Raw genomic sequence first — 27,945 nt, 5'->3', positions numbered from 1 at the left:
ACACACACACACACACACAAACGATTACACACAATGAGGGATCGGCAGTTTAAATTAAAATCATTATCGTCATCATCAAATTGTGCCGGTTTTAATTCCCGATATATGCATTTGTTTATTTCATTTACCAAATTTTGCCAAGAGTCTTAATGGATCCGCATACGTCTTTTCAGATGCCCGACATCGAACAAAGGATAGATGCGACGGACGATGTGTCGCTTTGTCGATTTCGCGTGAGTTGATCGGCTTATTTTTTACTGTGTATGCTCCTTTAAAGAACTTTTCACGTTCTTTAGATTATCTCTGTATCGTGTAATCTGCAATGAATATTAGTAATATTTGAAATTGAAATATCATTAATCGTCAAATTCGCAGGAACAAGTGGTATATCCGCAGACCGCGCAGAACAAGGAAAAGCAATGGTTGTATATCGTGAATCAGGACGACCTGAAGCAAGGGATACGCATCGAGGTTTGCTTGTAAGAACTTGCATTCCATTTAGAGAACAGTAATATGGAAATGGAAATGGAATCTCTTTATCCGTAATGAGCTGTATCTTTTGATTTCGCAGGAACGACGGTCAGGAGTGCAATATGATCGATGGCTTTGCCGAGGGCTACAAGACCACTTGTAAACAAAAGTTCATCTATCGAGAATTGGCGGCGGTGGGAAACGATGGTAACATCATCAAGGATCAATTTCGCTTTCCGTCGAGCTGCTGCTGTCACGTCAAGTTCATCGGAGATCCTACCGCCAGGCTGGGACTAAGACTAAACCTGCCAGCCAATCGGACACAATACAACAGACCGAACGTCTTCTCCACGTCAACAATGTTCCGCTAAGAAAGCTATAGGACGAACGAAAAGAGAGCATGAGTGACGGTGTGGCTTTTTTTGTCTCATTCGTGCCTATGCGGACGTTCGGGATGCAGTCGTATCTTCGCACGTTAAGATGTTCGACTGGAATGACTGGTTGACCAAACTCTGATTAATTAATCAAATAATTATATCAACCAACTCTATCGTTAACCGTTAAAATTATTAACCGTTAACGGTAAAATTATTTTGTGTTTCGTACATGGAAAAAAGTTTAGAGAGATTAAGAGCAACGAAATATACAGTTGAAAATTTTGCTGTAAACAATTTCGTCGATTAAATTAATTGTCGAGCTTGGTCGGAGTCGCCAGCGGTTTTGGTTACCCCTTTTTTTTCTTTCGTCAGAGAGAAATAAAAACTACTTCCTGTCATCGTTCTTTTTCTGCGTTCAGACCTCGCGCCTCATGCTTTCTATTTATATCTATTTATATTGCGTCTACGAATCGCGAAGGACCACCGCCGCGCCGTGCCGAGAGGGCGAAGAAGGAAGTTTGCGCACAAAGAAAGTCGCAAGCCGAGGACACGCGGCGATGTTGATTAACGGGAAACGGAACGGAGGTTTCTCCATGAAGGAACTAGGCAGGTTTCATATAAATATCGCCAAAATGCTCTCTTGTATTATTACGCAAACAATATTTGAAAATAGGATAAGAATTACGTGTACAGAATTATATTATCATATGTGATATTATGTGATACGATTACTTATACGCTAATTACTTATCTACGTTGTATTTTCTAAACCTTACAAAGTACGTTTACAAATAAAGCGATACATTCTTCATTCTTGTACATACTTTTTTTCCGCATGGAACGTCAAATCGCCGACAAAAAAAGACGCATGATTTTTAGAATACATGTATAGAATGTTTCAACACTATTTTTTTTAGACGCAACGCGTCTTCAGTCAAAAACATAGAGGTAAACTCATGCAATATGATTATTTCTGGCAGTTTCTCATGGAATGGAAGTCAGAGATTTGTCCGTGTACATAAATTTGTCTTAATTCTCTAAGTGATGATCGTACAAAATGCAATCTTGTCCATATGGAAGAAATGCGCTCGTCTATCGGACGAGTAAGGAACATGGATATTGTAAAGAAAACATCTCACTTGTCCTCCTTCCGCCATATCGTAAAGCTCTCGCTCCGTCTCCGTCGTGTTAAATACCCAGCTGCGACATCGATGAAGCTATCCTCAGCAGGTCTGTGACAGAAAGAGCAAAAACACGTCAACTGACCTAGGTAGCTCTGGCAAAGCGATAAAAGAGAAAAGACAATATTTTGCATAACAGGTAAGAAGGGATTGTCAGGAATGGAAAAAAAATAATAATAATAAAGCTGAGACTCTGAAGAAAGAAAAAGAAAAAAATATCTTGGGATTGAGGCTTGAGGCGTACCTTGGCGCCAAAGTCGCCGTCGAAACCACTCTTCCTCTGCATTTGCGCCTGGAGGTCGGCCAGCTGCGCGATCGACATGTCGAGGTCGCCGCTGCTGATGTGCGCCGTGTGCCTGAAGTTCGTGGGCACGCCAATCATGCTCCGGTCTATCCTGAGCCTCTGATGCGGCCTACCGCCGGCCCCGTTTCGCCTGTTGTTCCTCGTCGCCCGCGGAGTCAGGCAGCACGTGAAACACTGCACCCAGAGCTCGTTGTTTCCGGCCATCTCTCCTGCGGCACGTATCCTCGCGTATCGTCGTGGGACGTGGGTCGTTCGTCGTTCCTTTCCTTGGGGTTCTAGAGTCGAGCAGCTCGATGAACGACGGTCCTCGACGTTCACAACGGCTCTGCCTCGCGAGCGAGATGAGCGGGTTCGTAGCGTTTCAGGTTTCAGGTTAATCTGGGTAAAACCTCGGGGCGACAGAGGTTAGGTCCGCGGACGATGCACGGTGGTGAGAGTCACGAGCTCACGAGTCACGATCGTCTTCAGTCCTTGGTCGCGCCGGTCTCATCCAGTTCCAGTTTCTCGTTTCATCGGCTGACGAGGGCGACGAGCCGAGCAAAACAAACATTTCCGTGGAACGCGCGACTCGTGGCTGCGAAGGTCATCGTTCACTAGTTCCTTGCGAGCGCAAACACCGGAGGACGACGAGGACACGCAGGACGCAGCCGCAGCCCGCAGCGACGATAGAAACAAAGGCTCGGTCGCTTCGGTCTTCGGGCTCCGCATTCGCGGACGCGACGTTCGTTCAACGTTCAACGTTCAACCTGACACGAGCGCTGTGCGCTGTCATTCGCGCGGCCCGGCCGGGCCGGCGCAAGTCGCAACGCGCAACCCGTTTCACACGATCGCTTCGCGATTCGCCACGGTTCCTTTTACTTTACACACATCCGTTCTTTCTTTATGCTGCACTAAATACGTTATTATACTTTCTGCAGTTTCTGCACTTAAAATGGAATAGTATAATATGACTAGGTGTTGGGGAGAAAAGGAGGAGAAATGAACAGTGCAAAATTCATCTACTATATACTGCATTTAAATATTTTATACAAAAGATCTTTCAGCTGCGAAGAACAAACTTTCTCACGTGCCCGACAACTACCAGATTTTATAAAATTATTCTTTAAGATGTTCTTTTAAGAACGCTTTTTATTTTTTCTTAACAATTTAAACAAAATGCCTATACATATATATACATATATGTATATGTAACGCATGTACGTAATATTTCGATAAACCTTTGTCTTTTCTATATCCTGATGAGAAAAAAATTTCTCACATTTTTTATACAAATTGAAACACTTGAAAAATGCTGAGAAATTGTATATTTCTAGAATTTTTTATACCTATATACGAATTTTAAAATATTCTTAAAAAATTTCTCATTCTGTAAAAAACTTGTAGAAATGTGAATAAATAAAAAATTTTTTTAGAAATTCTTATAAATTTAAAATATGAAAAAGTCTTAAAAATATTACGAGATATTATATATGAGGCTTTTTTTCAGCGAAGTAGCAATTTTAGATTTCTCTATATCCTGATGAGAAAATAATTTCTCACATTTTTTATACAAATTGAAACACTTGAAAAATGCTGAGAAATTGTATATCTTATTTCTATAGAATTCTTTATACCTATATACGAATTTTAAAATATTCTTTAAAAATTTCTCATTCTGTAAAAACTTGTAGAAATCTGAATAAATAATTTTTTTTAGAAATCTTCATAAATTTAAAATATAAAAAATTCTTAAAAATATTACGAGATATTATACATATGAGGCTTTTTTCAGCAAAGTAGCAATTTAAGATTTCTCCTTTCAAAAGAATTACCTCAATTAACTTTTGGTATTAGAATGCGTTTATCCGTTGATTATTATTAAAGCAAAAGTAGCGATTTTCCGAATCGACCAAACGTTGTCCTCATTGCACATAATTGTTCGTAATCGCGCGAATTGTAGATCGTGTAAAGTGGGCTTCCGTCTTCCGAGCTCCATATCCGTCCTCCTTGTGCTTTATCTCATTATCTAGCTGTGTCCTCCTTGTCCCAATGGAGCGCGAATGTGTTTCGAGTAGCCAAAGTATACTGTTAGAACAAACCAATCTGTACATGATATCCGTTCTAGATTAATATAACATATATTCTTGAGAATCGAGTTTCAGGAGAGAAAGAGAGAGAGAGAGAATTGTGTGATTGCGAGCGTATCCTTGCCGGTTAATAATAAATAAATAAATATACTAGATAAAATAAACATTATTTCAAACATTAAGTAAGCAAAATGTTAGTCGGATGCTAACGGATTTGAGCAGAATATTGTGATAGATTGGCATCAACGTATTCGCGTCAAGTTCGTTTTTTGCCAGTGGGACCTGCAGATATAAATGGTATAATATAATTCCATAGCGGATTGCTAGCGGAAATCGAGCAGAACCGATTATCTCATAACCATTTAAATTTTAAATGGTCAATGGAATACATTATTCAAATGATTACGAAAGGATAACGCGAGTAAACTCGGTTTTCGCCATCAATCTCCCGTTATATTCTGTTAGCAGTTTTCATTATATTCTTGTGGCGACAAGATTTACGTAACAGATATTTTGTATAACATCTATTTTTTGGCAGAATTTTTATCTGGAACTCTTTCGTACGTATATGTTTTAACGCAGGGCATTATAAATAAAGGTCAAATAAAATCAAATATTGAGTCATGAAATCAAAATGAATCAACGTAAAATAATTTTTAAGGGGACTGTAAGGGGACTACCTTAACATTAAATATCATTGTAAAATACAAAAAATTCTTTATGCGAGATCCCGGATCCAAAAGTTCTCTCTGAACCAACCACCAAGGTTCGACGACAATGATTATAACGAATATAATGATGGATGGGCGAAAGGTATGTAAAATGCCAGCTAATACATTTTATTTAAATAAATTATGTACACGTGCGTTTCGAGTCGAATCGAGATATTCGATCTACGCCTTCTTTTTATCGCTTAGAACATAAATTAAAGTGTTAATTTCTTTTATGATAAATTGACTGCAAAGGCCTTCGCTCTCTCGTGTCCTTCGATCGAACCATCCTTTCCTCCTCCACCTCAGATAAACCTCTTTAGGTCTCTTTCCCAAACGAGTCCCCCCGGACAACCCGTTCACGAGTCAACGTGTTCACGCAGATGCTGTTAGAAATTATCACAGTCTATCTATTTACAGCGTTAAAACGTTAACGTAATGATCCTAATCTAGAGAATTAACATCGCCTCCCTCACGCGTCTCGAATACTTAGTGCCGCACATTCGTTGGCGTTTTAACGTTAAAAAACTCGTCAAAAACGCCACATGTGCCCGCCCATACACATACACACACACACGCACGCACGCACGCACACACACACACATACCCACTAAACGTATAAGAATTTGCGAAACGGATAATACTTTAACTGTACGTGCAAAGTTCCAAAGAAAATGCTTCTTGCGAGAGCGAGCTCTACTAAAGAAGTAAACTTATGTATTACATAATCGTACATACATATAGATATATCTATCAAGTATCGGACAACTTACCGGCGAATTCGTACAGTTAAGAACAACAATGCTGCCCGGTTTGGATGTAGAACTACATTTGCTCTAGACATAGACGTAACGTGAATAGATGTAGCACGAATAGGATTTATAGTCCGATTTTATATTCAAAAACGTTGTGAACAATTTTGAGAACGTGTAGAATCATTTCACATTGGCTGGATATAATCTTAATATTATTTGAAACCATCTTAAATACTGAATAAGATCGGGCTATATCGCTCGTAGCATTGGCTTCTTACAGAGGAATGAGATGCCAACGAATTAGGTGGGACTGCGATAGGTGAAGTAATAAATACTTGTGAAAAAATATATTATCGCTGGTCCGCACGCAATCGCGTACTGTACATTTCCGTGGCATTCTTTTATAATACTACTATGTCTATTATCAATAATGATGCGTAGTCTAAACAAACAATTCGCGCAGACATTTTGTATGCGCGCATACAAAGTGTCCGCGCGCTTCTTCTTCTTCTCTGTCATATCCAACTATTCGTTGCATTCAGTTCAACAAAGCCATACTTTGTCCATTCATACTAGGTATATTGTTTGCATGTCGATTTCAATCTCGCTACACCAAAACTAGACAGCATTTTTGCGCTCTCTCTCTCTCTCACACGCACACGCACGCACACACATATTGTACCATAGATTTCGCTTATCATAGTGTATTTACATTTAACGTACTTACATATACAAAACGTCACATAGTAAAAATTCCCGGTGTGATCTCCCATATATACATGGTCATTTAGGGAAACGTAGTCGCAGTCCTCGAAATTTCGGCATTGCTTATAACGTTTAATACGGTTTCTCTATGCGGGTGGTCTTTCAGATAATATAATTCAAAAAGAAAGCGTCAAAAAATGACGATGTACAAAAAACTAGAATTTTGGCATAAAATTAAAACAAAGGAACTTATTATATAATCAATTGTAAATAAAAAAAATTGAATAATTTATCTAAATTAAAACGTACAAATTTTTCATTTTAATTTCTCTCAATTATTCAGTTAGGATAGAGTCACGGTGGGAAGGAGAAAGAGGAATAGTGCTTTTTCTTTAAGGAAATTTGTAATTATATCATATTTTCGAATTTAGGCAACTCTACAGATTCCCCTTGGAATAGGCCACCCGATCGTTGGATGAATACACTTGGCGTTACGTCTTTATGTTTGAATTAGACATTCTCAGATCGAGGATATCGCATCTAAGTATTCTTGCATCAGGAGTAAAAAATCCGCAAAATTGTTTTTATTTAATTAATTTAATATTACGTAACCTAACCTAGCCTATTTTGTTTGTCATTTAATATTTTATTTAATCCTTTATATGCATCCCAAGTTGTCAAGAATATTTAATTCAGAATCACGGTTGCCTAGAGACGTTCGACTTGCGTTTAGGCTTTCGTGATGCCGAACGAAATGTCTAATTTCATATGCAAAGATATAAATGACGTCGAGTGTACGATGATCCAACTGCATCGCGCGGTATCTGTCTCCTGAACGGAGTGCGGAAGTTCGTTACCATTGTCAGCTTCTTCCTCTAATTGGGTGAGCTGAGATTTGTTCAGATGGGCCAGTTGGTCCACTGACGCGCACAGTAAAGTAGAAGGGAGAATATATACAATGTTTCCAAGTTATAACTTTAAAATCTTTTCTTTTCTCGATAAAAGTAAAAAGCTTAGTTCTGAAATGTCTCAAATCTACATATATTTCCAAAAAATTAACATCGTGTATGTATAAGTAGAGAATATAAAAAATTACAAAAATCTTTTCAATTAAATATTCCCCGAATAGTAAACGTACGCGCGTGTGTGTATGTGTTTGCGTGCGCGCACGTGTGTGCGCACATGCATGTGTGTGCATATACATATGTCAAAAATTGTTGAATAATCAATGATTGAGAATAAATGATGGTAATTCAAAGAGAATGTCTATGACAAAATCGTACATAATTCTCGATTGATTTCACAAGTGGACATCTAAATAATCTTAATTTATACATTATTTTCTTTCGAAGATACGTGATACAAAAAATTGAAAAAATGTGTTAAACAACAATTTTTTGTAATTACTCTTATTTTGACTAAAAAAAAAGAAAAGATGCAACTTTTACATTTCCGTCCAATCGAAGAAACTAGTTAAAACGAATGTGTGGTAATTGTGCGACATCTTATGTGAAAATTATTTGCACGTGTAACATCGAATAAACAACCGGATGACCATATGACGTCTTTTTCGTAAATACGTCTTTACGAACTTCCGCATCTCCCTTATAATTAAACGCTAAATCAAGATATGATCAGTGTTAGTTGGTTGATACTTTTTGTTTTGCCGATTGTAAACTCTATGCATTTATTCCAATGTAAATCAGAGATGAAAGTAACAGTTAATAAACTATCTACTAAATGTAATTTTTTCAAGTTACATAAGAAAAATTAGGACGGACTAAAACTTCATTCTTTAAAAATAACTTGAGCAATAAAGAAGTGAAATACAATACCTCTGTTTTTGTGGAACGCAATCATTACAAGATATTTAATATTTCGCCGCGTCAATAACTGTGTCACCTTGGATTTACATAGGAATAAATCTGCAGAAATAATTTGTACTAAACAAAAAGTCTGGCAACCATTCTGACGCTTGCGTATACAGGACGTGTGACCTCAGTGATACTCCTATCGGGCGAAGCCGAGGAAATCGGTGAGCCGGTCGTTCCAATCGTGGAGCCAATGGGTGGGCCCGTGGCTAGGTTGGCGTTGCTTGCACGGGTTGATCTCCTTCTCCGGCGGCATATATTCCTCGCTGCGTATGCAGAAGTAGCTCTTGATCGGGCTGCGGCACATCGGACATCGGTCGAGCTTGCCGAAGCAGGAGGCGCAAATGCAGGTGTGTCGGCATGGTAGCAGGGCGCGGGATAACGGGAAGTACTGGCAGACGACGCAGAGCTGCTCGCCAGCGGTATTCCAGAGCGAACCGCCTTCCTGGTCGCCACTCTGACCGGACGCCACCAAAGCGCCCCGACCACCGCCGCCGCCACTGGCGGTGTCGTTGTTGTTGCACGGTTCAGCGAGTGCCAGAGCTGGCGAGCCCAGACCTGCTGACGACATCGCGTCACTCTCATCGTAGTTGCTCGAGTTGCCCGTGGCCAGGTACAATTGCTGCGAGAAAATAGCGAGCGCGAATTGTCACGGTGTGTTTATCAATGAGCGAGTTTCGAGAGAAATTTCGCGGCTGCCTTTCTTGGTGCACGTTTTCATCTTTATCATTTTTTACACGATAATTATATCGTACGGATGATCCGGAGTAGGGATATAATAAATTTCTCGCGTCCTCGAGACGCTCAAGAGATATCGATGATTAATGATAGATAACTTGCGCTCACCTTTAAGCAAGATAGTTGGCCGTTTGCCTGCTTCAAATACTGCGCTAGAATCGAAGTTGGCAACGTACACACGCTGTCCTTAATGTGAACAACGTTCACCAGGGCCACCTTAAACAGAGATCAACGTGGGCGGGAGATGATATGTAGTAACAAAAACAATGAGATGGGTTTCTCCTTCTTTTCTTTTTCTTCTTCTTTTACAAAAATGTATAAGATATGGTAAAGAAATTACTCACGGTTTCGTCGGGATGGGGATCCCGGTTGTCTCTTCGAGTGAGAAAGATCACCAGAGGATAGCAGAGCCGCGGAGGGGTGCCGAGTTCCAGTTCCGGGACCGGTAATGACAATCTCAACGTTTCTTCACCATGTGGCTGTCTACTGCAGTTTCGGTCAAGGAAAAGTACGTACGAGTAAACAACATAAAAAAATATACGAGTAGTATGAAAAAAAATGTACGAGTAAAAAATGTGAAGAAAAATAAGTAGCGAGCGAGGCGGCCAGTCGCGATGTCGTGCGTTCTTCAAGATATAAATTAGATCGAGGAAAATATCCGACTGAGAATGACCGTGATCGATTGATTTGTGACTTTTTCTCGCGTGCCCCCGGCTTAACTGGTTTAATATAAACAGTGCGCAATTATATAATAATTTTGTCGTTAATCCTTTGCTACGAGAGACCAGCCAGAGCTGACCAGACGTTCTCCAGATCACACGTGATTTAACTGGCCTGCTAGATTACGCGAAATTGCACTTCCTGTTATTTCACGCCTCGGAACTCGCGTAAGATCGCGCGTCCGCGTCCTACCGGGACTTAAAGTCGACGGACGTCGATTTCAAAGGATACGTTTGCGGTTGTGTGAGGTATTGCGCGTGCCCTTGTAGAAGGGTCCCGTTCAGTGACGCGTCCCGTAACGTGCTCCAAGGCTTCCAGAGCGCTAGATGCAGCTCTCTTATGCTGACGCCCCAGATCGCCTGCAGTGAATACTCCACTTGGCTGGACACCTCGCACTCCACTTCTAGAGAACAGACGTTTATCCTTTAGAGAGCTGGAATTGAGTTAGATGTGTAACTTGTGAATCCATGAATCAAATTCGATAATTAAACGTCGTCTTTCGAATACTACGCCAATACTACAAATTGTAAGAAAAACAATGGTATAATGGAGTGGTGTTTTGAAAATTCCTCTTTCTTCAGTTCTTAACCGTCTTCTTCTGTCACATATATGGACAATGGTGACTCTTTCTGCGTGTATCCTTAGGATGCGCCTTTTTACGCAGAGGACCTACAGTTTAACACCGGTTCCGAACAACCTCTATAGAGGGTACAGAAGGATGTTGATGGCAAGGAATTCTACTGAAATAGAACAACTCTCTACGCCACGATCCACGATTCTCATCAAATCATTTTGAATATTTGAATTAGGAGTATTTTGCATGTTGTACTTGAGAAACGATACCGGTCTAAGCGAATTATATACAAACTCGTGGGAATGAGTATATCTGCGAAATTCGAAATGCACTTGCAAATATCTCGTTGCGAGAAAGAATCGGAAATTTGTTGCGGCTGATGTTCAAGTCTTGAGAGTCGAAAGGACTGCGATTTCACTGATAAAAAAATCTCATGAGAGATCCGAGATTACTTGGAATTCCAGTAGTCCAATTCTGTAACTTTAACGACAATATCGTTATCGTTATATATATTGTCGTTGCGCAAGTAATCACAAAGCGTTCAAGTAACCTGAGTAGATTCTTTAACTTATATTATGTAAGATATGTAAATCTCGTCTCTATATGAGACGAGTATCGTTTCGTTTACAACTCAAGAACTTTGAGTGGTAATAATCTCAGGTTTTTATTCTTTTTTCGTTAGTGTTGAAAGTGCCATTCTCGCGTTACCTTGTCAGAACTGTCAGAAGTTGCGTTCCGCAAACAGCAATTAAAGAAAAAAAAAACAAGGAGCATCATCCGTCGACAAACTACCCATCATCCATCGCTCGACTGTCAAGATATACATGTATGGAAACGCCTCGGAATATTACGAACGAATTACAAGCTCGTGGAGATTTACATAAATGTCAAGATCAACGTAATGTTCTCAAGATATCGCTATATACAACAACGAATATAATCACACTTCAAGGAGGGGGGGAAGGGGCTGATCAACGTGGAGCCACTGAGGTCGTTTCTTAATTATATTTTTGTCGTTATTTCATCGTTATTTCATCCAACCGTTTGTTTAATCGGTGATTATTGGTTTACGAGAAGACGATAAAACAAGCGCGGGTCGATTAGGTGACCATTGATACATAATGCTTTAGCGGTTTTATTAGCTCAATCGCTTTACGCCCCGTTTGCGGTCGTGCAATAATTCGGCTCGGATTGTAACGGTACGTGGCGCAATCGAGATATACGAGGCAAAACGCGCGCGTGCGCGCGCGCACTCGTGAGACTTTAACGGGAGACCGGTGTATTAGCTACGACTACGAAATTTTAGTTTCTTTTCTCAGCGACGTCGGTCGAGACGCTCGCTTAATTGCGCAAACGTGGGATTTTGCAACGCTCCGTAATTCACGATCCTGCAAGAGCCGTCGGTACTTTTTTCCGCCGCCGCGCCGCGCCGGAGAACGCATCGTCGATCGCATCGCGGATGCGATCTTGCGAGTCCCCTCCTATCCCTCCTACACCCTCCCTCCAATTGCCTAATGGTAAATCGCAGTCAAGTACGACGTGGGAGTGATGGAACGCCGAATTGTGTACATTCGGCATTTTACGAATGCCTCTTTTAGAGATGTGTTCTTGCAGCGTGCGATTCAAAATATATTAAAATACGGAATGTACAAGATGTATGAATAGAGTGGAATGTGGAATGTGGAATATGGAATATGGGACGGTACCAATACAAACAGATTCCGCTGGAAAAAATGATGAAAATACTGAAACACAAAAATAACGCGGATATTGCGAGTGAAAAGTACCTAGCAATTACAAAGGCTAAGATATAACGCAAGAGATATAATGAGCGCAAATTGGAGTAGCAGGTAGTTGTTCACTATCAACAAGTTTTTTACTAAAATTCTCTACCAATTTTCGGTAACATTCCGTTCAGGTCTCGTATGTCACACGCGCCCTACTTGGAGACTAATAGTCTTGCTTGTGACATAATATATCGTATAATATTTACAAGACTACAAATTTATTATTGAGAAAGAGATCTAATGATGTTTCTAGAATGTGTAATAATCGTACATAATATTTAAGCATTGATATAATGATATATAATTTTATGATTATGTTACATTCAGTAGCGAAATCATCTGCAACATCAAACAATTTGAACGGAAAATTCAGCGTGAGAGGCGTATAATGTATCACGTGACAGAAAACGTATTAAGAACGGACGAAAATATTTAAGTACGGAAGAAGAAGGAATAAGACGCGAAATAACTTTCCGTGGTCTACGTCCTATAATTTTAATTTTTAAATTTAACATTTTTCTCAATTTCGAAAAAATATACTCTTCTTGAAAAAAGACAAAGGAAAATCCATCCACTCGTAAAAAAGCCGGGTAAGAGGTTTTATTGCCGCCGAGGTTTGATTCTCTCATTACGCTTACTTCGTCAGCATCTTTGTCTGTCATTGCATATTTTAACTTTTAACAGTTTTGTGTATCAAGGGGTTAATAGTGCGTAATGTAATAGTAAATAGTAATATAATATATTAAAGCTAAATAGCGCGCGCGTCTGTGATGTCCGGTTGTGCTAAATTTACCGTGCGTGAACAAAGATGCGTTTGACAACCTGACAGTAAACTATTCGGTGGCGTAACTGCGAGATTTTATTTATATAAAGGTGTTTGTCGTTCTTTAGACGTGACCTATTCAAGTATTTTCCGTTAATAATGATATTTAAACAGTGACGAAAGATGACGTCTTGAATTGTAGAAAGACGCTCTTTCAACTTAATAACGCAATCTCAAGCAATTTCAAGCGTAAACGAGCGCTAACGGTTAAGCGCTTTTTTAATTCATAATTGTACATACGAAATCGGACGCATACGCATGACATTTTCGTCGGACTTACGAAAGGCCGACCTAACCGTGGCTATACGCTGCACGCTGCACGCTGTACGCGTCACGGTGTCTCGTCCTTAGTGCTCGTCGCGACGAGCATCTCGGCGAGAGTGCGAGGTAGGACGGTGGCGGAGGCGGCGGTATTACGGCGCTGTTATTTCACGGCTGGTTACTAAAAATTATTGCGTAAGAAACACACGCTTTCGACTTTTATCTTTCTCTCTCCTATCGACACAGTCTCGTTCCGAGAGACGTCTACTGCATAAGGGAACCAAGAGGGTTTCCAGGTCGCGTCACACTTTGTTCCGGCCACCGCGCTGAGCGCTCTCCTCTAATCACTCGATGATCTCACGAGAAAAAGAGAGAGAGAGAGAGAGAGAGAGAGAGAGAGAGAGAGAGACGAAACGTCGGAAACGATTGCACAGTTATTCTCGGACGAGAGAATTACCCCCTTTTAAATTCGATTGAGACAAGATGAATTGGAGTCTAGGTTGCGGTAGCCTCCCGCGACTCACCTCGACTTGAGTCGAATCGAATCACGGGACTCGCGGGTCGCGAGCCGGACTGCGGACATCGCGTCGCGTCTCGCCGGTAGCTTTCACTTTCGTTCGCCTCTCGCTAAGTACCGCGAAATCTCAAATGCGCGCGTTTCGGATTTTCGTGGGCACGAATCCGCGATCCGCTCGTCCTCGCGTCTATGGTCGAGGAATCATCGCCGATCCTTTTAGAGAGAGACCCGAAAAGCCGAATATCGCGCGGAGCACGTTCCCGTTTTGCGATCGTAAGAAACCGGTTCGTAAATCACTTTTAATCGTTTCTCGCCTTTGGTCATTTGTATCCAGTGTTTTATGTTTTTTTTCCGTCCGTTCTTTGCGATCGGCGAACGTGGGCGAACGTGCCTGCATTTGCTAAGGAACAGATTCCGTCGGTTTTGAGGGAAATGCAACTGTGCAGCGTGCAGCGAATCTGGCACCATCCTTTTATATATTTTCGCAACAACATTGTACTCCTTCACAAATTAAACGACACTAAGCAATTTAGAGCATCAAATTAGAATATATCTATAACGTTAAAAAATTTCATAATTCTTGTTTTCTTTCGTCTTGAAGATTTTAACAAACGACGCTTCTCTAATCTATGCTCTTTACATCTTTCACAATATATGTACTTAATATAATTAATATCCTGTATATTATACTTTGTATAACGAATTATGTTAAATACCTTTTTGTTTGTAATGTATCCGTGTACACGAAAATCGCTCCAGTCTCTTTTCTCCTCCTATCCGACTCGAGTCGTGATTGAATAACCGACGTAACCGTCTAATTGTAAGTCTAAGATACCGTATAATTATTTTCTATATTTACTCTGATCCGCGATTCCTCATGCCTTAAAAAAAAATCTGTCCACTGACCGCGAATTCAATCGGACCTAACGTCCATTTCCTCAAGTTTCTTTTCACTGATCTAACTCTTTTGTCCTCTTTTTCATCAAGTTGATCTAACCTCTCGTTGCTATTATTAACACAGCCTCGCAAGACATGTTATCATTATAATAAGTTATCATTATATGTTAAAATGTCGATAAACACATCGCTGGTTATAGAGTATATAAATGCCTTTCCGCGATGCAGAGAGAAAGAAGAAAAAAAGTTCCTCACCCGGTCTACGTGACTGAGCGGTGGTACCGAGCCGGTTGCCACTGTTGCAGCAGTATATCGATCAAGGCCGTCGCGATCATCAGCAGCCGGCCGAGAGCTATTTACCGATCGTTTACGTGATCTTTTTATACGTGTAAAGATGAATCCAGACAAAACAATGAGCGCGAATAAAGACGAATGAACAATTTGCTTGCAGTGAGTGTGGACGGTGCCGTGTGTTGGCGATTGTTGTTCGCCCTGATCGCAGCAAGTTATTCATTCGTGTTCCATGTCCAACTAAACACATTCGATCTCTTGTATTTCGAAGAAAAAACATTTTTTATATTCTTCCACAAATATTCGTAATCGTTTGCCCTTGTCAGCTTAGTCTACATCCACCTTAAAACTCGTTCGCAAAGATCGAAGCAAATTCGTTCGTTACTATTTGTTTGCGCTCGCTTGCTTTGTCTGGATCCGGTTATAAAGGCAAGGCGTACGTGCGGAATCGCACGTTCCCTTCGTGATCCAGTATTCATTAAGTTGTTATTTACGGCTCGGAACTGTTTCTTTGAAGGAGAATTTTTTTCTGATGATACCAGTTGATCGTATCCTTGATCTAGCGTCAAATATCCGCACGTGGAAAGTCATATGAAACGCCTATATATAGGCCTATACATATACCGGTTATTTCTTTCTCTGCGTCAGGTGTCGGGTAAAGTTGACATCAGTTTTTTTAAATTTGAGAAATCAGCACAATAGGAAACTCCTTTATCTCCTTTGTAGACACTTACGGATAGAAATTGAAAGAAGATTAAGGGCGCAGACAGACGAGACACTTAGGGGCCCTACAAATGAGCGCTACACCAAATCGCTTGTCTGAACGGGCTCGTACAGACGAGATACTTTGTAGGGACACAGAGAAGCGTTACAAACCTATAAATATGGATTCGTAGCGCTTCTGTAGCCGACGTCTCGTCACTCGTCAGTCTGTGCTCTAAGGGAAATATTCAAGTCCAAATATAGAGAAAGGAGATAAAACAGAAAAGTGTAGAAAATTCATGAATAACAATTCACATTTCCATAAATAAAAATTCATAAGAATATAGAAAACAGTATAGAAGCCGAATATATACGAATACACATCAAACATTCATCTCAATTCCAGGGTCAAATTAATTGGGATTAAATAGACTCGACAGCTATATAGCCTCGATGTCCGACGTCCGACGTCTTCAGCATCCTCGCTCGTAAGAAATTGACGGAAAAATAAATATATAAAATCCATCCTTTAGTTTTTGATATATTTCCTGACCTGAGACCTGAAAGGGCTGAGAGAGTCGAGGCGGGCGCGCGGCGGACTGGTTGGATTCGCGATTCTAACAACCGGCAAACACGCGGGCAGACCGTCGCTGGCGCAACGGCGCAACCGTCCACGATTACGTAATGGAATTCGATAATCGAGCGAGCTGACCTACCCGCGTCTGCAGAGAGCAGCGTCTACAACGTCTACACTACGGCCTATCAACGCCTATCCGACGACGCTCGGTCTCTCGGTCTGCCGCGACTGCAGAGAGTGTGCAGAGTGTAGCCGCCAGCCGCCAGGTCTCTCGAGGACGCCTTCGTACAGAATTCCGAGAAAGGGCCACATTTTTATCAATCTTTTCGACAATCCACGCGGAACCACGGCCGACTAGTGATCCGATCTATCATACTTATCTAGGCAGTAACAATCGTGCACGAATGTGCACGCGAATTACACCAACTGTCCCTTTCGCACCGACAGCCCGACAGTCTCGCAGCGCGAACATAGTAATGACGCATCGAAATTTCTATACGCTGCGAACTGGGTTAGATCCTTATCCTTGCGCGTTTTCATTACTTATAACTTCCAATCGAGATCCTATTAAATCAGACTCCACACTCCACCTGAAAATCGCGTTAAAGGAACGCGATTTCGTTCGAGCTGCTCGACTCGACTTGAAACTTGACCCGCGAGAAGCCAGCTTCTTTCAATTCCTTCTTGGCTGAAAGAGAAAGACCGACGCACAAGATCGATTGTCGTAGAAAATAATGCACGAGAGATATACTTTGCGTATAATAATTATTTAATTTACGACCGATAAAGTAGCCTAGAATGCCCAGAAAGGATGAATGCGTCAAACAAATTTGCAGCTATAGAAGTGACTGAAAATGACGTTCCCTCATTATCACGTCACCTCGGTTTTCTTACGAGCGCAGCTTACAGATTATCCGCGCGCTCGCTCCCGAAGACGTATGTTGTGTATGTACCATCGCGTATACCGGGTGGGCGGCCGGCGCGGCGTGGCGCGGCGCAACGCGATTAAATGAAAGAGAGAACAGGGAGCCGCGGGAGTTGGAGCGGGGCCCGGGCCCGGGTCGGCCGACTGGATGGCCATGGAACATGAAAGTGCGTCCCACATTTGTCGTAATCCGCGATCTGATCTTTCGGGCGTGCGACATTTTCATCAAGCTCGTTTTTACGAGCCTGCGTTGCTGCAACTCGCACGTGTCACCCCCCTTTCCTTCCCCTCCTTCTCTTTGATTTTTCCGTCGTCGTTCCGCGAGAAACGCCCGGTATGAGAACGTTCGGCGAGGCGAAATTCAAACTCGACTATATGCTAATCGGATCACGATTAAATTTTCGAGATCGAGATCATCATTCACTCACGTCGAACGAGTCAAATCACTGTTCGTGTATAGCAGTACCAGCCGCGATCGCGCAATTTTATCCTCTCAGCTTCAAAATTCAGAGAGAAACTTAGAATTCGGACAAAAAACAAACACGCGCCTGCCTATAAGTTAATGTAATAAATTAATATTGACTGCGCCATTAAACTTAGCGGGTATAAAAGGTGATATCAAAGTACATACCTCGAAATGTCACGTTCTGCAATTTTTTTCACTACTTTGCTTCTTTATTATTTAACACGGACGGAAGATATATCTTGTGACGGTGCTGACGTCACGCATCGCGCACAGATTACTTCGGAAGAGACAAGATAATATAATAATGCTTCTTGTATTTCTCAGACTGAGATATACATACAATCATAATTTTACTTCCATTTCAAGTGAGTTTGAAGGCAGAAAAGATTAATAATCAACAACATGCTCGTATATATCAAATTCTCTTTACTAACTGTCATACCTCGTCTCATGCCGATATGATCTTTCGCAAGTGCGGATTTTACCTTACGAGCCGTTTCTATATGCGTCACGCCCGTGCCATACCTGTCTCTAAAAGTCACGATATCGTGGAACGAGGAACGAGTATGTTATTAGTCATTATATTATACCTTTTCGTGTTTTCGCGAAATTATTATGAAAAAATTTATTTGAAAACTCGTAGGCATTTCCCAATCACCAAGGCGCAATTCTGGCAAATAATTATGTAACGTCGCTCAATATTAGTGGAAGCGGCGTTTGCTTTGCATGAAGCAAAATATTTCAGAATCCGACGCGTTTCCATCGTGCAATCGACGCCGACGGGTAAATACGGAATTGCAATCTGCAATTTCCGATCCCGCCGGTCCAATTGCGAAACCCCTCGCAGGCCTCACACGAAACGCACGAAACACCCGAGTACACTTAATCGCGCGCGATATCCCCCGTCTCTTTTTCTCTCCTATAATATATATTATCGCGCAAACCTTCTCCCTGCTTTTTACGCAGGAAGAGCGGACGTGTGGTCACGTGGTAACAAATTTCAATGTCGCATTCGCCTCGCCGTGCATGATTCAACATTGGAAAGTAGCCGTAAACCGATTAACTTGAAAGGCATCGATAGCTCACCCGAGCTTTTCTTCATTAATCATTACGATAATAATAACATAATACGCTAGCGCGATCTACTCCCATGTATATAACTTCAACAATATGTATAAAAAATTACTATAAAATAGTCTCACGCAATTACAAGTGTTATTGAGTTTTGTCTCATGCATCATGAGAACGACAATGGCTACGACCTACGACAGATGACGGTAGAACTTTACGATCTATTAAGCATACTTCGTTAATCAGCCCGTGAGCCATTTATCACGAACGTCATCGAATTAGCGTTTTTTTTCCGTCGCGCGGTCATGTTATATCGTGAAACGGCGAGAGAATTAGAAGGAGAAATACCTACTCGCGTCGATCGCAATACCGTTATCAATTATACAATCGCGATTGTTTTTAAATAGATACGATACGCTCGCGCGTATTTCTACTCTACCCCTTCTTTCCCATTCGTCCCCATTCTTTCCCTTTCCTTTCCTTTCCGCATTAGCGATGCAAATAGACCGCTCCACATTACGCCGCAATTACATTATAAATCTAGCTTTTTTTTGTCAATTGGGCGTCAATCAATTAATTAGCACGTGTAAATATGCAATTCGAAAGCGAAGAGCATGATTTACGTGTTCAACAGGCGGGTTGTCAATCACGTAAATTCAATCTGCGAGTATATATCCGCGATTCGTCCTCGCGATTTGCGCAAGAGTGAAAGAGACTTTAATGTCAATGTTAATGTAATGTACGGGGGGGCGGGGAGGGGAGGGCGACACCGTTTGTTTCGCAAACAACGACGACGAACGCGAGCGACGAAATCGCAAATGACCGATCTCCCGCATCTTTCGGACCGATCCACCTCATCCACCTAGGAATATCGAGAGATATAGCTCGAGAACGACTCGCTCGTTCACTCACTCGCGGCGAATTGCGAAAGGCAGCAATCGCGAATGGATCACGCGAGCGCGCGCGCGAGAGAGAACATCTCGGGGGCCCGGCAGTCGGCAGTTGCGACACGCGCACGCAATTACGCAACTTGCGTAACCTGCGCCGCGACTCGTTCGAGGAACGCCCCATATATTCGCCATATCGCGGGGGGGGGGGGGGGGGGGACTGGCTGGTATGCCGATATTGCCGATTCGAACAGGAGATTCGGTTTTATGTTTAAGTATTTCCTTAAATAAAATTAAATGTTTGGCAAAGTATACAGAACAGTCGAAAAGAGAATTGCGAGGAGATTATCTTCTTCTCTTTGACGAAGATAATATTAGCTTGGAGAAACAAGTAATGTATTAGTAATAAGTATACATATATGCAGTATATATTGTAATCAGGTAAGGTTTGATTGATTTGCACGTTGTGGATGCATTATTTTAAGCGAGGATATTGGGAATGGTTTGAAATATACCGTTATATACCGCGTTTATATGCATATTATACCGTATATATTGTGCATCTACATATGTATATATGTATTCTTAGAGTTTATGTAATAACCAAAATAAAAATCGATTAACACAAAGCGGCGTGACGTCGGCGCGCGTCGTGATGTGTATACGCCGGTATATATATATGTATATTGTATGCACAACTTTTCGATAGCACCGATCATTTTATTACTGTTATGTTAAGGGAACATTGATATTGTCAAATCTAACGGATTTGTAATCTCACTTCTAAGGCGTATTTATAAAGGGAAAAATCATATATGAAAGAAAATTACATCATGTAATTTCTTTCGTGAAGCACATAGGTACATAAAAATACGAAATTACAAATCTGTCTTATTTTGTCATTATATTGATATTCAAACATAATAGCAGTAATATCGTCGAAATCAAAGGTTTATGAAAGCAATTAAAAAAAAACGGAGGTAGACACGACGCACAATCGCGAAATTTCAGGTTTTACAAACTTCAGGGATACTGATTCGAAACGGAATCGTTTATTTACCTATATATCTACCAATGTACATACTTCAAACATTGCATGTCGAATGTCGATGCTTCCATGCACAGAATCGAGTTTCGTACTACGAATCAAGGGCGATCGGTGTTTCGAATTCCGCTCTCGTGGGTGACCGTGAGGGTTACGCCAAGTTCTTTCCTCGACAAAGTCTCGGTTTTTTCTTTTTCCTTTTTTTTCTTTTTCGAGGACGCCGCGTAATCCGATTCGGCAAAACGATTTCACTAGGATTAATCCCTAAATTGACGCAACTGACCCAAATTGTTTTCCTCTCATTTCTCAACATAAAAAAGGACGGAAAAGAGAGAGGGAGAGAGAGGAATAAAAATTGAGATAACCGAAGGTTGGCAGCAGTCGGGAGAAAAATCTCGCAACTCGAAAGAAGGAAAGGGTCACCTTAAGAAGGTTGGTTGCTCAAATCAATATAATCAATATGATTAAGAATTAGTCAAAATTTATGGAGGATATTCGTCTATGGGAATCTGTCGTCCATGCTAAAGTTGAAGACAATTGTCCGCATGGTTGTCGAGTAATTAATTATTGGAATTATACTCGATCTTTTTCTTATATACGCGGGCATGAGCGACATAGCAAAAATGTTACGACACCTGTAATGTAACTCTCGAAAGCATATTAAAAATGATAAGAATTTAATGAAAATAGATGCAAATAATTCTTTACATATTTAGGAAGGACTTTACATATTTACGAAGACTGAAATGATTTGTCTACATACAGTTATCAAGAAATTGTAAAAATAAAACAGCATATTGCCACATTACAACGTATTTTTTCATTTTAGTTTTAATTGTACGAACAACAACTTAAAACCTTAAGAAACAGCTAATTAAATGCATTCCACATATTCATTTGCTAAAACTCGGTTATTTCACGCGTCGAAAAATTTGATTCTTTAGAGTCGACAGCCGTCCCCTCTCGCCGCCTGCCCCGCAATGTGTGACGACAACCAACCTCCTTAATGAGAAACGGGAATAAATATGTTTCGAAATACACACTTTATATATAGATGTGTAAGATGTGTATACATTTAGTAAACCGCAAAAATATCCTTTTGCCGAACGTGGATAAATCGCACGTGTCAAGGCATTTGTTGACGTTAATTGGGCAACAGTAGCCCTCCGGTCGAGCTGTACATCGGAACTCGGGAAAAGAAGAAAAAAAAACGTTGAACAAACAGGAGAGAGAAGCGAGAGCGGTCTCGAGAAACGGGAATTAAATGGGGCGAGGCAGACTCTCGGTAAAGGACGCGATTAATGACGGCCGATAAAAGTCAAGCGACTCGCAGTGACCCGACTGCGACAACGGACAACGGTGAGCGGTCAAGGTGGCGCGTTTCATAATTCAGCCGGTGCGTCGGCGTCGCGCGCGCCGCTCTGTCACCTGGCAATCCTGGCATGCCAATTACACGCGACGCTCTCGTCTTTTTCTCGTTAGGCGTGCACGCGCGCGCTATCGAGATAACCCACTTTCCGCCGTGATCACCGCGACCGGCGCCGGCGGCGCGACCAGGCCGAAGAATTGGCTGGCTGTTCCGCCGACATCGGCGTCATCTCCTTCTTCCACGACCGATTATTATTTATCCCTTCAATGTTCAATCTACAGCCGGACCCGCCGGTCGCCAGCTGACTCCCGGCTCCTCCGACCTTCACCTATACGCGAAAGAATCTGCTCTTTTGCGCAAACCGAACAATTTTTTTACGTTCTTGTTGCCCAATTAGAGAGTTGCGATTTTTTTTTAATTTTCGGTGAACGTCACGATTGCACAATGTGACGAAATCGTAAATCGTATGAGGTATCGTAGCAAATATTATAATATTTGGAAACGCGTTACTCCGTTAGAACGGTTTCTCTCTAACGCAGAATGCGGAACGAAGATTTCCCAACAGTTTATTATTCGACAATGCGCTCATAATTTTTTACTTGTTAAATTTTTCTTTAAATATTTACTTAAAAGTAAACTAAAGATAATGTGCGCAAAAAATGTGGGAAAAAAGGAGAGACGGAGGGAGATGAAAATTGAGTTTCTTAACTCCTTGTCATATATATTTTTTCAACTATTGTCGATCTTTCTTCGCGCCTGCCATTTCCATGTCGTCGATTTTCGCGGAACGCGCGGCGCGAGTCCCCGTAACATGAAGAAAACAGCATAAGAAATCTGTTACAAGAGGCGAGGAGTCTTACGACATGGCGCGCTAAGCCGGCCAAGCAAACAGTTATAAATCACGGGCTACGGGCCACGGGCCTTGCCGTGGTTGACCCAGCCCAGCTAGCGGCCTAGCGCCATACATGGGGGATAAGATCAGACATCAGACCTGAGCGATGCCGGACGTGTGGTCGTGTGGACGAAAGGCATAAAGCGGAGGACTTACCGGCGTACGTGCTCTTGAAGCTCTCGTGAAGCTTGAAGGTGAAGGGAATATGGACCTTCATCATTTCCATTTGCGGTATGCGCGGCGAATGCGCTATCACGCCGCCGCCGCCGCCGCCGCCGCCGCCGCCGAACATCAGGTCGTCGCCGTGGACGCGTAACACCATCATGTTCCTGTAATAGATGAAATGCACCTTTCAGATCGATCGATTGATTCACCGACGAGGCGAAGAGCCGGAGATCGATCATCTGTACGGCCGAATCTTCGTAATTATGCCAACGCGATTTATCCGTCAATTCAATCGTTTCAATCCGACAACGTGTTAAAAACATTCGACAGCTATTATATTATAATATTTGTAAATTTGGGACTTTGATCAAGTTAATATCATTTTATGAATTATACACGTGCGCGTGATCTCACACACACACATACACACACACACCATAATACACCGATGATAATCTGTTTTTTCCTTCAGATTTCCGCGTACGTTTATTTTAATCATGCGCTGAAGAAAACGAAATTATTATATTGTTAAACAGTGTTTTTTCACGCTCTAATAATCGCAACAAAAAAAATTCTTATTTCTGATTAGAAATTCCAGAACGTGGAAAAAACAGAAAAACGCAAAAACTCATCGCACGTAGAGTCCCGTTAATCCTTGACAAATATGTTAATCGAGGAATCGTGAAAAAAAAAGAATTAGATGTATAGTATAGCGGTTTCATCGAAAGGGTATCGGTGATAATTTTGGAATCGACAAGGCGATCAACGGGATCAGATGCGATGATCGACTAACGTATAGCAAAACCTATGACGACAACGACGAGACGTAGAAGAAACTGACACGGAGCAAATATGAAAACAATCGTTCACAGTTAAACAATTAACATGCGATTAATATGCGAACGACCGGCTGTTTCCACTGATTGTGAGTCGAGTTCGAAACCAAACCGAGCCGAGCCAAGCCGAGCCGAGCCGAGCTGTCACTGTCAGTGACCTTGCGGCCTTGAGACGATGAAGGAGCACGTGCTCTATTGTGACAAAAGTAATTCGACGAAACGGATCAGTGATCACAGACACGGACGGTCAGGATCGAGAGATCATCCTGACTCGCGATTCGAAACTCGCCATGCTGGGAGACATCGCGCGAATCTAATTGATGACGCCTCATCCCACGATGCCATACGTGCCAAGAATAAAATCCAAACAATCTTCGTAACAAAATGCGAAGGATTAAGAAAGAAAAAACGTCGGCTTTGCCGAATGTAAAATTTACGCATTAATAATCCTTTCCTTTAACGCGATTCTTTCAGTAAACATTAAACATGGTATATCATTCTCACAATGTATATCATACATGTACCCGATGTGTTGAGATTCGACGTTTGCATCGCGTCTCTTTACACTTCTGCAAATCTACATTTCTTTTCGCTCGACAGAAGCTGTTTTTGTAAAAGACGTGTGTTAAAATTTAACGTGGTATGTTATAAGTACCCCGCTCTTGTGACACGACACGCACGTTCCCTTCTTACACACGATATTAATGGCAACTATTTTGATGAAGCACGTCGAAGCCTTGCGTTGCGACGTTCGCAGAAAGTCGCAGCAAGATTCGAGTCGAGTCGAGTCGAGTCGAGTCATATAAAATTCAACAGCGAAATGTGAGAAGGAGCGTCGAGCTTGGAAGGCGTTTCGTGGCGTCGAAATAAGTTTGATTCGACTCAGGAGAGCTCCGTCCTGATTCCTGATTCAACAACGGCATGTCGCGAAAGCCGGAAAAGAGGAAGAGCACGGGACGCCGACGTGGACGATGACAACGACGGCACGGACGAATGACGAGGCTGACGATAACGACGACGGCGCGCGGCGGCGAGGCGAGGCGAGGGGAACGTTACTGCTCGCAATTGCGAAGAGTTTCACGATTTACAAACAGTGCGACTTAGCTTTCGAGACTCTTTCGTGCCTACTTTCGAGACCCCGAGCACGAAGCCACGAAAGTGGCTGCGTCACTCGAGAAAATCAGAGATACTTATCGCTCGTTGTGTCGTTGTCGTCACCGCGCCGTCGTCTACTCGTCTACTCGTCTACTCGTCTCTCGAAGCGCGGAACTCGCCGCGACTCTGTCGACTCTCGAAACCTCTCGCTCTCGCGGGCTCTCAGCTCTCAGCTGCGTCGCCCGTAAAGAGAGGAGAGAGAGAAAATCAAATAAAATAAAAACATCCGCTCTCTCTCTCTCTCAATCGCCGTGCGATTCGCTTGTCTCGTAGCGCCGCGAAAAATCCTCCCCCGTCCCTGTCGCTGCATCGCGTCGGTCCCTTCCTCTCTGCCTCTTTTCGAAAATTTTCAAAGTTTACAAATACAAACCCCGGAATCCCGTTTCACAAAGGAATAAGACGCACGTTTGTTTACGCGTGATTTCATTACACCATTGATACGCTCGTCATCTCGGAGAAAACCTCGCGTTCGCGTAAGTCTTTGCGTTTTCCGCGAAGATCAACCGGGCGAAGCGCGCGAGGCTCAAGCTCGAGAGAGAATCTCCGCGGGAGTCGCGGGTCGCGACTGTCACGTCGTCGGCTCTCTCTCAACCGGATCGCTCCGGAATGGCCGGGGACGGGAGCAATGACGATCCCTGCCTTAGGCTTCAAGCTTCAACTTCAACTTAAACTTGTATCCATTCGGATATTCATCCTCATCGCTTAATCCCCGGGGTCCGAGAGATTTAAGGCGCAGCTATACATATATGACGTCATTTATCGCTTCCGGAGCTGTCCCGAGTGCCGCGGTTATAGCTGTTAGCTGTCAGGCGGCCGTTACGGAAGGTCGGCCATCGAATATTACAAAACACTAAACTAAACAGTAACAGTAACGGTAACAGGACGGCCTGCAAAACCCCGCTTTTAACGCAACGCCGCGCCGAACCGAAGTCTGTCTTTTTTCCTACGCTACGTCGCGCCGCGCCGAGTCGAGGTTTCCCGCGCGACTCGAGCTTTTCCCTTTTTCTATCTCCAGGATGACGCGTGAATAAAGTACAATGAATAAATACATTTTTTTTTCGCTTTTTAAAGTCGCGATTTCCTTTTGATTTATCGCACTCGAGTGGCCTCGCGTGTTTTCCTTGACGCGTGCTAAGAACATTATAATGCGCATAATACGTATTGCTTAATAATGCAATATAACGCATATAAAATATGTTGCGCGACACTCTCGGTCCTTACTCGAGAAACCGCGTCGTCGCGTCGCGAGGAACGAAACTCAAGGCCGCGGGCGCGGAGACGTCTCCGTCTAACGTCCTAACGTCCTATAGCTCCGTGTCTAACGTCAAACAGTCAAGCCGCGTGGTCGCGTGGTCGCGTGGCCGGTCACGAGTGAGTCACGACGCGCGACCGACAAAGCTGTCTCCGATGAATTTTCGTCGAAATTTCGTGTATCACGCGACACGCGTCGCGAAAGACGCGCGAGCGTTAACCTCCGCCTCCGGATCGTCGCGACGCCGCGACGCCGACGAACCGAAACGTAGATGTTCTCGAGACTCGAGACCGGCGTGCGAAACGTGACGTTTCTCGTCGACTGACGCAACCTCGCGTCACGCTCGTTGCGAAACGTGACGTCACTTGGAAAATAGATCGAGATAGACGGATACTTGTTTCTTCGTTTGTCTCTACGCCCGACGACGCGCACCATCTTCGCCAGCTCGTTATCTCGAGCTGCGACTGACGCGGATGCGCGATGCGCGCGCGAACAGAAGAGCCGACAGCCGACGGAGAGCGAGCGGAGGGAGAAGGAGAAGGAGACGGTCGGGCATCAGGCAAGGTATGCGTATAATACACGTACCCCACGTACCTCATGATAAAGAGGAAGACCCCGCAGAAGCATATGAGGACGGCGAGCACGGAGAATATGTTGGAGAGCTCCGCCACGGAGACCAGAATCGCCGTCATCGTGTCGCACGTCCGCGATGATAACCGCCGTCGTCCTCCTCAACCCCGGCTGGCCCGTCGCCCGTACCCGCGCACATGCACGCACACTCGCACACGAAGCCTCACGACGCCCCACAACTCTGTTTCTGTCTCTTCGCGCTATATTAACGACTGTCAACGTCAACTGTCAACCGCCCTGTCGTCTGCCGCCTTATCGCCTCCGCCTCCGCCTCCGCGTTCTCGTTCTCGGCTCGACGCTTCGAGGCGCTTGGCTTCGAGCGCGCCGTCGTCGACACCTCCTTCATCGACGTCCCGTGACGCGCGACGCCGTGTAGCAACTACACGACGAGCTTACGCACGTAGCGCGGCAGACGAGACGTCGCCGGCCGAGAGACGACGCATCGCGCTCTCAGTCATAGCTCGTAGCCGTCGTCCACCGTCTACTACCATTCACAGTCACGAGACTGTTTTGTCGCACGCGGAGCGGAGCAAAGCGAAGTGGAGCGGAGCGCAACGCGCGCGAAGACGTGTCACGTTGACGTGAGCGCGTGAGAAAGACGGAAAGCGTCGCGGCACAAGAGTAGACGACCAACATGCGCGAACATTGCCCGATGTGCCAAATGCCACGCAGTCCGCAGTCGGCAGTGCACCACGCCAGTCGACTGGTCGACACTCACGAAACTGACTGCGCGAGTGCGCGACCGGCGCGCGGCGCGCCACTTATACGCGTCGTAAGCCGTTGCCGTTAGTTGCCGCGCCGGCCGCGCGAGCCGTGAGGGCGCACGCCACTCGGTGGCCGGCGCTGCGGCGCCCGGCGCCCTCGGCGACGTCGAACAAAAGTTCTATAGAACTTATCAGTCGCTCGCTGCAGTTAAAAAATTAAA

The 27,945-nt window shown here is 43.3% G+C and overlaps 4 protein-coding genes across 9 annotated transcripts in view; 2 read left to right on the top strand and 2 right to left on the bottom strand.

Moving 5' to 3' along the window:
• LOC112451828 overlaps positions 1-150 on the top strand; it is a 3,055-nt gene extending 2,905 nt beyond the window's left edge. The window contains exon 4 of the mRNA XM_025011728.1: positions 145-150. Within this exon, the coding sequence (XP_024867496.1) occupies positions 145-150 (6 nt within the window). The remainder of the gene's footprint in view (positions 1-144) is intronic.
• Positions 1-3,443, bottom strand: part of LOC112451826 (CDC42 small effector protein homolog) — a 5,548-nt gene extending 2,105 nt beyond the window's left edge. The window contains exons 1-3 of one of the 3 annotated variants that reach the window (XR_003040422.1): positions 2,274-3,443; positions 1,988-2,080; positions 232-317 (exon numbers count right to left, since the gene is read on the bottom strand). Coding sequence is in view for 1 of the 3 variants with exons in the window: in XM_025011725.1 (XP_024867493.1) it covers positions 2,072-2,080; positions 2,274-2,537 (273 nt within the window). In the remaining 2 variants the exon portion in view is untranslated. Of the gene's footprint in view, positions 1-231; positions 318-1,466; positions 2,081-2,273 lie in introns of those variants that run through there. The other 2 variants (XR_003040423.1, XM_025011725.1) reach the window with 2 other exon arrangements.
• Positions 15-1,659, top strand: LOC112451824 (neurotrophin 1-like). Its single transcript, XM_025011723.1, has 3 exons — positions 15-233; positions 376-479; positions 572-1,659. Exons 1-3 carry the CDS (start codon positions 150-152, stop codon positions 840-842), a joined length of 459 nt encoding a protein of 152 aa, XP_024867491.1. The 5' UTR covers positions 15-149; the 3' UTR covers positions 843-1,659.
• Positions 3,444-5,213: 1,770 nt separating the features above from the next.
• LOC112451829 (cell growth regulator with RING finger domain protein 1-like) lies at positions 5,214-27,759 on the bottom strand. Of its 4 annotated transcripts, none has more exons than XM_025011730.1 (6): positions 26,976-27,759; positions 23,139-23,311; positions 10,130-10,301; positions 9,523-9,661; positions 9,287-9,394; positions 5,214-9,062 (listed from the first exon to the last, which is right to left on the bottom strand). In XM_025011730.1, the coding sequence occupies exons 1-6, from the start codon at positions 27,080-27,082 to the stop codon at positions 8,580-8,582; spliced, it is 1,182 nt and encodes a 393-aa protein (XP_024867498.1). In that variant the 5' UTR covers positions 27,083-27,759; the 3' UTR covers positions 5,214-8,579. The 4 variants fall into 4 exon arrangements, with proteins under 4 accessions (XP_024867498.1, XP_024867497.1, XP_024867499.1 ...); XM_025011729.1 differs by having other exon boundaries at positions 9,523-9,664; positions 26,976-27,758; XM_025011731.1 differs by having other exon boundaries at positions 8,580-9,062; positions 9,523-9,664; positions 26,985-27,082.
• Between the last annotated feature and the right edge of the window lie 186 nt (positions 27,760-27,945).

The sequence above is a fragment of the Temnothorax curvispinosus genome, unplaced genomic scaffold, assembly GCF_003070985.1.
Source record: "Temnothorax curvispinosus isolate PA1 unplaced genomic scaffold, ASM307098v1 QBEX01002643.1, whole genome shotgun sequence".
NCBI classification, from domain to species: Eukaryota; Metazoa; Arthropoda; class Insecta; order Hymenoptera; family Formicidae; genus Temnothorax; species Temnothorax curvispinosus.
Note: the sequence above shows the minus strand (reverse complement) of the source record. Positions and strands in the feature narration are given on the sequence as shown.

Coding starts and splice junctions, on each gene's coding strand:
- LOC112451824 (XM_025011723.1), top strand. CDS start 150: ATGGATCCGCATACGTCTTTTCAGATGCCCGACATCGAACAAAGGATA. Junction 234..375: donor TGTCGCTTTGTCGATTTCGC/GTGAGTTGATCG, acceptor TCAAATTCGCAG/GAACAAGTGGTATATCCGCA. Junction 480..571: donor ATACGCATCGAGGTTTGCTT/GTAAGAACTTGC, acceptor TTGATTTCGCAG/GAACGACGGTCAGGAGTGCA.
- LOC112451829 (XM_025011729.1), bottom strand. CDS start 27,082: ATGACGGCGATTCTGGTCTCCGTGGCGGAGCTCTCCAACATATTCTCC. Junction 23,312..26,975: donor TTTATCATGAGGTACGTGGG/GTACGTGTATTA, acceptor CATCTATTACAG/GAACATGATGGTGTTACGCG. Junction 10,302..23,138: donor CTTCAAGAGCACGTACGCCG/GTAAGTCCTCCG, acceptor TCTGTTCTCTAG/AAGTGGAGTGCGAGGTGTCC.